Source organism: Typopeltis vanoorti, chromosome 6 (genome assembly GCF_054136105.1).
Source record: "Typopeltis vanoorti isolate ZY-2024b chromosome 6, IOZ_Tvanoo_1.0, whole genome shotgun sequence".
In the NCBI taxonomy this organism is placed as follows: Eukaryota; Metazoa; Arthropoda; class Arachnida; order Uropygi; family Thelyphonidae; genus Typopeltis; species Typopeltis vanoorti.
Genome location: NC_143554.1, coordinates 15,963,423 through 15,975,467, shown reverse-complemented (window position 1 = coordinate 15,975,467; position 12,045 = coordinate 15,963,423). Strand labels below are relative to the sequence as shown.

The 12,045-nt window shown below is 34.4% G+C and overlaps 1 protein-coding gene across 1 annotated transcript in view; it reads right to left on the bottom strand.

The window, feature by feature from the left end:
- Positions 1 to 12,045, bottom strand: part of Vps13D (vacuolar protein sorting 13D) — a 1,260,195-nt gene that overhangs the window by 55,864 nt on the left and 1,192,286 nt on the right. Inside the window, exon 74 of the mRNA XM_090393926.1 lies at positions 7,420 to 7,626. Within this exon, the coding sequence (XP_090250052.1) occupies positions 7,420 to 7,626 (207 nt within the window). The remainder of the gene's footprint in view (positions 1 to 7,419; positions 7,627 to 12,045) is intronic.

The following is a 12,045-nucleotide window of genomic DNA, read 5'->3' as shown; positions in this document are numbered from 1 at the left end:
TTCACAGAAATTACTCTTCAAATTGTGGATTTATTATTTTCTTCCTAACCACATTTTGGAACCTCTCCCAGTAATAGTATGGAGGACAAAAAACAAGCACCAAGATTATTTGCTAATTGTTTTGGATGCCTCTTAAAGAGTTAATATTAGATTAAGTTCAGTATACTATCTATTTACTTATTTTCAAAATAGCCATTTTAAATCTTGAAAAGAGGAAATGTTGAGTGCTCCCCATAATGTACCATGATGCGATTCTGAAAGAAGAGTGGGAAGGGTGAACTGGATGTTTATAAGTCCAATGTGACTTTGTATTGGTATTAATCAAATGATGGAACTCATGTACATGTAGCACTGTCTAGAACCACAGAAGTTGATTTCTCAAGCCGCTTTCATTTGGTGAAAGCGGCTTGAGAAATGAGAGGGTGTACACTATATTACAGAGCCAGGTGAAGTATGAGGAGAGTAATAATGGCTATTAGAATCCTGGCTATGCATTAGTTTTTCTGTATACAAATGCTAGGAGCACTGGAAATAAAGGGAAAGAGTTTGTGGCATTGACTGACTCAGTCTCTCCAAAGGTTACTAGTATCAGTGAAACTGAGGAGAATGTTCTAACAGGGATAGGAAATTGAAGGGCATAGCATATTTCAGCAGAATAGGTACGGTAATTATGGTAGTGGAGTGTTACTCATGATAATTAATCACAATTACTATGTTACTCATGGTAATTGTGGTAGTGGAGTGTTACTCATGATAAGAGATGAATTGCGTTCTCTCAGGTTGGAGAATCATAGTGCAAGTAACACTAGTTATAGCTTTGAGAATAAATGATGTGAGATAGTTGTTGATAAGACAAGATATTCAGTATGATGTTGCTACAGATCAGGGAATATAACTGAGGAGCAGAAAACGTTTAGGAAAATTAGTTTGGCAACTGCAAAGTGAGTGATCATTATGGGGGACTTCAACTATTTAATATAAACTAGGCAAAGGAGATAGAATGTATCAATAAGGGAATTGAATTTTTGGATTTTTTGAGGGGACAACTGTTTTTGGCAGTAGGATCTTATTGTGAATAAGGTGTCATACTTGCTTCTTCCACCACCCTCACCCCCCAGTGGTGAGAGTGACTATGTATTCCTGACTTGGATGATGAATAGCTTTGTGGAGGGATCAAAATAGAAAAAAGTGTATGTGGAATTATAAGGCAGGCAATTATCATAGACTTGGAAACCAGTTTGTAAAAGTACAATAAATAAAAGAATATGAAGGAAGAGGGGATATTAGTGCATAAGAAATACTTAGGAAAATTTGTTGACAGTAATGTCAGATTGTATACCCTGAGTAAAGGAGATTAAGCAATTTGGTTTTTTTGCTATGTAGTGAATAGGAGGAAAAATTATAGTAGACAGATTAACTTGCTGGATGGAAAAGAGAATGGGGATGACCAAAGCAGATGAAATAGTTGAGCTATTTAATGATCAGTTTATTAGAGTGTTTCATGCTGGTACAGCAAGATTTATTCCTAGAAGGATAATGAATGATGAAATGTTAGAAGTGAAGGAAGAGGATGTATTACTCATTATTTGAATGAGTAATTCCTTTTTGAATTACTTTGAATAAAGTTACTCATTCAAACTGAAATAATTTGAATGAGTAACTCATATGTTAAATGTTAATAAGGCAGGGGGCTTAGATGGAATACCACCAATGTTTTATGGTAATGTGCCATTAGCTTGGTTGTTTAATAAAAGCCTTGCAATGGGACAGGTTCCCGGAGAGTTGGAGGAGGGTAAGATACAGTTGCAAGCTGGTTTGTATTTCTTCTGTCGTTGTTAATATTTTGGAGAAATTGATAAAAGTTTATATACAGAACTGTGCAGACAAAGGCAATATTGACTAATGCATGCCAGCATGGATTTGTTAAATCTTATAATGTAAAACTTAAAATCATGTAATGATTTTTAGTTTTTAAGTATCATGTAAAATTTAAAAACTTCTTATGAAGTTTTTAAGTTTTACTTGACAGTCAGGAGAATATTAATAGAAGATTCTGAAAAAGAATCATAGAATTGTTAGTCTTTAAACTAGAGAAGTCAAGACTCTCAATAAGTATTTAGTAAATAAAAGAAGATGTTGCAGTTGACATTCTAATTGAATGTTTAAGGAAACACTGAATGGAAAGTTTCATCTTCTGTCTTAAGGACACTGGATTACTATGGAAAAAGCTCCTCCAACTCTCCAGGAACCTGTCACATCGCAAGGCTTTTATTAAACAACCAAGCTAATGGCACATTACCAAAAAAACATTGGTGGCATTCCATCTAAGCTACCCACCTTATTAACATTTAACATATGAGTATGCTAAAGGTTAATAAGAAGTGAAGGAAGAGGATATATTACTCATTATTTTGAAGTCAGGGACGCCTGTGAAAAAAGATAAATGAAACTGATCGGAGCATCACTTATGGAGATTCACTGGAAAAGGAATCATAGAACTGTGAGTCTTTAAACTGGAGAAGTCGAGACTGTCAACAAGTATTTAGTAAATAAAAGAAGATATTGCAGTTGACATTCTAAATGAATGTTTGAGGAAACACTGAATGGAAAGTTTCATCTTCTGTCTTAAGGACAGCAGATTACTATGGAAAAAGCAACTGGTGAAATTTGAACCTGTAAAGTGGCTTAACATGAAGGGCTCAACTTAGATATGCTGTTTATGTAGTAGTAGAAGAAAGTCTTTCTCTGGTACAAAATTAGTAAATTGTGCATTAAATAGAAGTACAAGAGGTAAGAATATTTATACTTCAGTGAGACAGGAAGAATAATATTGTATGCTACATAAGGGAGATTAAAAAGGATCTCATGGAAAAGAAGAAGAAAATGTTAGGATTTTTGGAAAGGGTCTAACAAAGAAACTGACCCTGATGAACATTTTGTTGTTGTGAAAACAACGTGTTTAATCTGGTCAGTGGAGGCCTGTACATAAGCACTGTGACACTGTAGCACCTCCCAAGGAAAAATTAAAAATTTAAATTTTGTTTGTGTTTATAAATAATAACAATGCTTACAACATTATATAAATGCAATACAACATGTTAAAGATTATAGCTTATGTTTCGACAGCGATTGAGTAGTTAATAATTGGAATTGTTCGATTAATGCTTTAGATTACAAAACAAATACACTGAAATCTAACGCATGTCGATATTATCACGTTCGACCAATCGCAGCCAGTCTCACCGATATTCGTTTGCACTTGTGAGTCATTCTGACACTGCTCAAACGAGTAGTGTATCGTATGCTTGCGTGTTATTTCTGTGAGATACGAAAAATGAGAAAATTATTATTGGTGCGTGTTCGTGGTGAGGGTGAACTATTTTTTGCAAATCTTATTTTATTTTGTTAAAATAACATATAATTATTTATTTATTATAGATACAAGGCTGAATTATGACGAGTGTCACTGTTGAAAATATGAAAAGAATTATATTTTCACTCCACCAATGGGATTCTTAGGCGTCGCATGCCAGTCCCAAGCCTGGATAAAGGAAGAGGGTCGGTCAGATAAGTGTTGATGCTCTGACTGTAAAGAAAAAACACGATTGTTATCTGATGCCTATAGGATCAACGGGTAAAACATGCCGGCTTGGACGTCACCCAGATAAACAAGGCCCGCGATACCAATCGAGTGATCGGGGTTGGATCGAAAAGTGGGATACCGAAAGGAAACAGAAACTGAAACTAACAGAACTGTTAACAGTAGGAACATGGAATATGCGGACACTCTGGATGTCAGGAAAATTAGAACTACTTTGTGAGGAAATGAAGAGATATCGGTGGGATATACTAGGATTGGCCGAGATACAATGGACATCATCTGGAGAGATCAATTGATGCGAAGTAATATGGTTAGGACATGATGCCAAGCAAGAAGCAGGAGCTGGCTTCCTTCTTAGCAAAAGACCTCGAGAGGCACTGTTTGGCTGCAAACCAGTCAATAAACGAATCATAGTAGCAAGATTTCAGGTAAAACTATTCAACATATCAATAGTCCATGTATATGCACCCACATCTGACAGCGCAGATGAGGATATTGACTTATTCTACAAAGATCTGACAGACAATAGAAATGATACCAAAGCAAGATGTGTTAATTATTCAAGGAGATTGGAATGCCAAAGTTGGAATAGATAATGATGGTTGGGAAAGAGTCATGGGAAAATATGGTTTCAGAGAAAGGAATGAACGAGGTGAAAAATTGTTAGAATTTGCTGTGAACCATGAGATGATCTGTAACACAAGATTCCAACAAAAGGAGTGTAGAAAATGGATGTGGTGATCGAATGATGGGAAAACCAAGAACATAATTGATATGATTATGATTAAAAGAAGATAGATAACATCAGTACAGCAATGTCGAACTTTCAAGGAGCAGATATAGACTCTGACCATAGTTTATTGATCGCAAACATGAAGTTGAAATTAAAAAAGATATATAAACCCCAACATCAAAATAGAAGAGACATAGCACGAATAAGTGAAGCAGAAATAGGAAGAAGGTACAGAACTGTGTTAGAAGAGAAACTTAAAAGTGTGGAGAAAGAAAAAAACTCAGATCTAAGAGTGAAAGTAATGAAGGCAATAGAAGATGCAGTTGAAGAAACAGTACCAGAAGAAGAGAAGATCAAGAAGAAATGGATTACACAAGAAACACTGAAGTGAGTACAGGAGAAAAGAATGTTGAAGGTAAGAAGGGATACATCAGAACAAATAGAAGAGCAATATAGAAGTGTAATGAGGTGAAAAAAGCAGTCAGAATGGATAAGATGAAATGGTTAGAAGCCCAATGCAACAATATAGAACAGTACAGTCATACCCTGACTTACGCGAATCCAGAGTTATGTGGTTTCTTAAAAATACATATTCCCGTCCCGCTTCACCACTAATCGTATCTTTCAGGCACCAGCTGCATTTGCCAGTGTCGCACATGCTGTGAACTAACACTGATGTGTTTCGAACGGTCTCCATTCATACACGATTTTTATAGTCTACAAACCTTGCGATTGTTAAATGTTATGTTCTTGATAAAAATTTTATCACATAAAAAATAATAATATCATCCAAAAGAAGCAAGTCTGATTCTTCTACAGCTAGCAAGAAAAGAAAAACATTGACTTTGGAAACAAAACTCAACATTATTAAGGATTTTGAAGGCGGAATGAAAATTAGTAAGCTAGCAAAGAAGTTCGATCTACAGGAATCTATAGTAAGAACAATCATAAAATAAAGGTTTACAGATTTTGGAGGACATAGATTCTAATGAGGAACGAATTGTAGCCACAAGGCAAGGAATAAAAAAATTAGCTTGCTATGAAGAAATTTTTCATGACAAGAAAAAGACATTATGCCATCAGACGAATCTATTCGATTTTATGAAACCATCGACATTGAAATAACTTTCTGTTTTTTATGTATGAAAAACTACAATTATAATTATATTTCTTAAAAAATATAGGTGTTTTTGTAAACCTTTGGTCCCAATTGTATGTTTGTATATATAAATAACATGCAAAATTATACCGAGTTACGCGAATTCAACTTACACACTTTTTGTTGGTCCCGCCTACTGCGTAACTTCGGGGTTTTACTGTACTATGAAGAGCATAAAACAAGGGAGATATACAAAATGATCAGAACCATTAATCGAATGTGGCAACCAAAACAGACCACAATTAAAGATGAAAAAGGCAAAGTATTGATGAATAAAGAAAAAATTGTACAGCGGTGGACAAGATACTGCAGTGAGTTATATGAAGAAAAACTAAATTTAGATAGCATTGGGAAACTGACTGAAGGATTGAAGCAGATATCACCACCAGGTAATGAGCATGATATGGACATTTTAAGAGGAGAAGTAGAAAAAGCAATAGGATGGCCAAAACACAACAAGAGTCCTGATAACGATAACATCACTGGAGAAATGATTAAATATGGTGGTGAAAGTATGGTTACAGAAATGCACCAACTATGTAATATGGTATGGAAAGAAGTGAAAATGCCAGAGGACTGGGTGAAATCAATATGAGTGATATTATACAAGAAAGGAAATAAGCTAAAATGTAAAAATTATAGAACAATTGCCTTGACAAGTCACCTTGGTAAAGTGTTGATGATCATATTGACAGAAAGATTGAGAACACAATTGGAATCATCAAATTCATATTAGAAATTGAAAAAGATGAAAAACTTCGATTCTTAGACATCCTAATAAAGAAACAAACCAACAACAGCATCAACCTGTCTGTGTATAGAAAACTTACGAATACTGGACGTTACCTCCATTTCAACTCGTCACATCATATATCCCAGAAACATAGCATTATCCATATGCTTAAGAAAAGAGCTATACAGTACACCACAGATCAAGATGACTTATAAAAAGAATTAACTACAATATCCAGAGAGCCATCCTTAAATGGTTATCCTAAAAACTCTGCAACAAGATTCTCTTTTCGGATATACCACAAAGACAACGTGATGACACCCAATACATCAGTACTATAACTATTCCATTTGTCAGCAGTATTTCCAAAAAATTGGCTATCCTAAAACCACACAACAATATTAGAGTAGCATTCAAGCCGGTCAATACTATTCGGAAATTTTTAAGATCACCGAAAGACCCTTGTCCATTCTACAAGTACTCTGGAGTATATAATATACCTTGTTCCTGTGATGTTAGTTACATTGGTCAGACCTCTAGAAGCTTCGAAACGAGACAGAAGGACCACATAGGCTATGTTAGAAACAACAGACAAGATATTTCAGGCCTTTCTTCCCACTTTGCCTCTTCCAACCATCTTATTGAGTGGGATAAGAGTCATATGCCCTATATAGAAGAGAACTCCCATTCCAGAACCTTCAAGTAGGTTGCTATGGTCGCCCGTTCAACAGGAAACCTACACAAGAATCAAGGTCTAATCCTACCGGAAATTTGGAAAACTTTAATTAGATCACTAAGCATCAAAGAAATGAACTTTCACGGCAATTACATTGTCTTGTAACAAATAAATCATGTTCCTGAGACACATGCATTGTCTTGCACAATACTAATTTTGTATGAATTAGAACTGTCAGTTAAAACCTGGTCTGTTACTTCATATCGCTTACCAATTGTATCCCTGAAGATGCCGAGATAGCAAAAATTGGTAAAACTAGTAGGATGATAAATTAAACTCACTTGACTAATATTCCTAAAATGTGTTTCAGTTTCTTATACAAGTCGTTAAGAAAAAAAATCACACTATGTGATAACATAAATTACAATATTAATAGTAATCTCATGTATAAATAATAATATCATATAATAGAATGTAATTTATTATAATATATAATATAATCTCATAAATAACCTACCTGAACCCCTTCAGTAGCTGCTCCTTCATATGCCTGTGTAAAAAGACTTGTAACCCCACCAAACAAACCAAATCCTAAACCTTTCAGGCCAGCCATTAAATGATCACTGCCGTGATTTACATTATCCTGTCTAATTCTTTTTCTAATTTCTTGATGTTTATCATCCATAGTTACAACTCCCAAGCTGTCAGAAAGAGATCCAGTCACCTGAAATAATAATAATAAACACTGGTATAAATGACTATCTAACTAAGGAGTCACAACAGTAAATCTTAGTCCAAGTACAGCAAGTTAACTATGGTAATAACCTATTTATCACTTCTAAAACAGCAATCCTTCAAAGTTTCAGTAAGTCCCTGAAACCAATTCGTGTTATGCACTTTCCCCCAAGAATACACGTGTTCCTCTGCAGTCAGACTGAATTTTATTGCATTTTTTTTCCCCATCTTACCATCGGCTATGACTCTTCATACGTATGTAGAAAAATCTAAACTGTGATGCAAAATGAAATGGTTAATATAAGAGAAAAAAGTAATAATTTTGTCATAAAAAAATGGCACCTTAAAAACTTTCCTCACTTTTACTTTGAAAGACATCTGTTAGGATATAGTTTCAAAGAAAAATTGATTTATATATGGCAGTTAATAATAAGATAAATTTTTAAAAATTCATTTTTGTAAAGTTGACATGTCATGATATTATACATGCCATAGCTATATAGCAGTAAGTCTGATTTGCAGTTACTCGGATGTGTGATATGATGTCTGTTCTTTTACTTTTATTTATTCTATGATGTTAATTAATTTACCATTTTATAGTATAGACTTATTTGTAGTCAAGTCAAGTCAGCTAAAAAATGCCAATGTTTATTCTGACTTTCCAAAGCAAAAGCAACGATTAATTACTGATATGAAAATTGGAGATGTTAATGTCAGCTCTTTGCTTTATGCAGATGATGTTATACTTCTAAATAAATCCGCTACCAGTCTGCAAGATTCTCTGACTAAATCGAATAGCTGTTGCAATAGATATGGTATGAAGGTCAGCAATAAAAAGACAAAGACAATGAAAATAGGCAGAATCATTGAAAATGTCAAGTGTTTTGTGAATGGAGAACCTGTGGAACAAGTAAAACGCTACTAATGGCTCAGTTAAGTAAGTTTGAGCACGGTTAGTAGTTGAAAGGGGACCAATCGTTCGATGCTGTTGGCACACTCTCCCTCGATGAGTCTTTGGACTCCCTGGAGGTGTCAAATAATAATAATAATAATAATAATAATAATAATATTTCAGCTACTTAGGTACGATTTTTACTGAAGATGGTAAATTAAATATAGAAATAGACAACAGAATCAGAAAAGCTGGTATGGTTGGAAGTCAATTGAATAAATTCATATGGAATAAGAGAGAAATTAGTCGGAACACTAAATTAGCTGTATACAAGACAGTGTTCAAACCAGTTTTAACTTATAGATCTGAGAGATGGGTCAGAAGTAAAACACTTGACCAAAGACTAGAGACCGCAAATATGAGAGTCCTGAGAAAGATTATAGGCATGAACAGATGGCATCAATGGCAATATCATATTAAAAACTAGGATATTAGGAAAGAACTTGACATTGTCAGCATCTAGGATTGCGTTAGCAGAGCTAATCTCAGGTGGTATGGTCACCTAAACAGAATGGGCGAGGAAAGATTAGCAAAACATAGTGTTCTCTGCCAGGTTGGCAGCAAAACGACCCAGAGGAAGACCAAGATATAGGTGGATTGATACGGTACAAAGTGCCTTAGAAGATAGAAATATAAGATCTGATAATGTTGGAGTCTTGACAAGTAACAGACTGATTTGGAGGAAAATTGTAGATAGGAAGTTAGTAATGATATAATTTTTTCATGTAGTACTATCATATCCTGTACACCCTTGTGGGAACATGGCAGGAATTTGATGATGACGATGAAGCAACGATTACAGGTATATGTATGGTCTATTTTTGTTATTTGTGTACTATGTTATAGGAAGAAATTTCATACTACATACTCTGCTTGCTATATGTTAAAAATCTGATTATTTGGTCTTCTTTTCTAAAAAAAAAAATAGTGATATACAAACTCAGGCATCAAAACATAACTACTGATCTCTGTTATTTGTGTACTACAAAACTAAAAGAAATATACTGTTTCTTAGCCCAAATTTTTAATTCTTGTTAACTACTGACTAGAGGCTGTCAAATTCATATTTATAATTAATTTGTATTTCACTGTTTATTTTTAAAAGTATTTGAAATGTATATACGTATTATTCATTTTTAACTAAAAGCCGTTATTTCTCTTTTGTTCAACATTATTTGTGTTTTGCCTTCAATAAATTTTCCCTATACCATGTTCGCATTCTCAATTTCACATGGTATAGGGCAGTGATGGCAAATCTATGACACACGTGTCAACACTGACACATTTGAGGGTTTCAGGTGACACACCTTGGATGGTGAAAAATATTGGTATTCTGATGAAAAAATTGCGATAAATCGTGTAAGATCGCTCTCAGTTAAGGCGAAGGTAGGTTTTGGCTTTGAGAATAAAATTAAAATATTTCAACGTGATTTAGAAAGTAACAATTTTAATATTTCCCAAGAGCGAAAATTTTTTTAATGAAACCAGCCCCAAAAATCATGAACAACATATCAACCAATCTATCAAAGTTCTAAAGTCAGTAACTGAGCAGTTTTCTTCTAGATTTGAGCAATTTCGAATAATGGAACAAACAATCCAATTCATAAAGTATCCTGATGAAACAGAATTCATGGATCTTAAATTAGATGGCTTTGAGTAGTTGGATTTAAAAGATCTAGAAATGCAACTAGCCGACTTCCAGTGTAATCCAACCTGGAAAAGAAAGTTTATTGCTCTTAGAAATGAATTTCAGAACTTGAGCGGGAACGTCTGCATGATACTGCACGTAAAATTTCAGACTGTGAAATTCTAAGCGTGTGAAATAGCCTTCCCGAAAACTTTCATGCTCTTAAAATCTTTGCTAAAACTCTTCAATTTTCTCTTCTACATACTCTTGTGAAACTCTATTTTCTGCCTTAAATAATATCAAATCAAAAGGGAGAAATAGATTGAGCAACGATTTGAGTGCTGCCTGTGTAGCATTAAAATGTACACACTATCGCCCTTCTATAAAGCAACTTTCTACCAGCACTCAGCAACAGAAAAGTCATTAAATGTAATGTAAGAGTGTAATTTCACTTTATTAAATTAATTGTATAATATGAATTCATAGATTTTATATTAATGTCCTATTAAATAAATAGCCTAATATGATATGTATAAGTCACCATCTATGATTATGAGTTAAATTTATAATGCATGTATGCAAGTGGCACATCAACAATGTCAATATTTAAAAAAAAAAGATGTTTGACACACCTGGGTAAAAAGGTTCACCATCACTGGTATAGGGAAAAACAACAACAACATCAACAAAAAAAAAATTAAAAATTAAATAAACAGTATCTACACGTGCATCACATTTATGATTTCATATATTTGTATAACTTAATTCCATGTAAACAGTTAAAAACTTTATGTAATATTGAGTCTGAAGAGATCTTTTTGAATGTCTGTGGCTCTAGTTTGGCCACAGACATTCAAAAAATTTCATTCCTTTCTCAAGTGTGGTGTTGACTCTCCCAGAATATGGCAAATGGTAAGATAAGTGTCACACATCACCTGTCACACAGGTGAGTTATCCATCCTTAATAGATCAGAATATGAGATAATTATGACTATGGAAAGCCTAGCTACTTCTCTGTATTGACTGTACCACTGATTAATCACTTTTTCTCTTATCAACTGTCTGTAGTTTATGTACAGGAATGACAAACAGCATGTGAATGAAGTATGAATTGATCCATCAACAGCATCTGCAGTCTCATTTCTGTTAATTTCAATATGGTTGAGAATCCAATACAACTAAACATCAAAAGTAATTATTTTCATTTTATACAATAGTTGGAGAAACTCATGTATAGGAATGACAAACAGCATGTGAATAAATTATTATTATTATTATTACCCCAAGACCTCATCTGGGAGGTCCTTTTATCACACACACAGCTCATCATAGCATGCCTTGAACACATTCAAACTCCTTGCAGACACCAACTCTCAGGCAAGGCATTCCAATCATTTAAAACTCTGCATGAAAAAAACCTGCCTCTCACTCCCCTACTCACACCCTCTTTATACAGTTTCCAGGGATGACCTCTGGTTCTCCCCTGATCTCCCACTATTTTCTGTAGAACTTCTCCAGCATTGATCCTATAATAACCCCTTACCAACTTGTAGGTCTCTATCATATCTTTCGTCTTCATCCTGTCCACCAGACTCTGTAAATTACATCTTCTCAATCTTTCCTCATACTCGACATTTCAGAGGTTAGAAACTACCTTAGTCAGTCACATTTGGACCCTTTCCAACACCTCTTCATCCTTCTGAAAACCCGGTGACAAAATCTGGGCACAATAGTCCATGTGTGGCCTAATCAAAGCCTTATACAACGGAACAAGAATCTTCCTACTTCTACACGTTAGTGTCCTCCACGTCATTCCCAGAAGCCTTTGT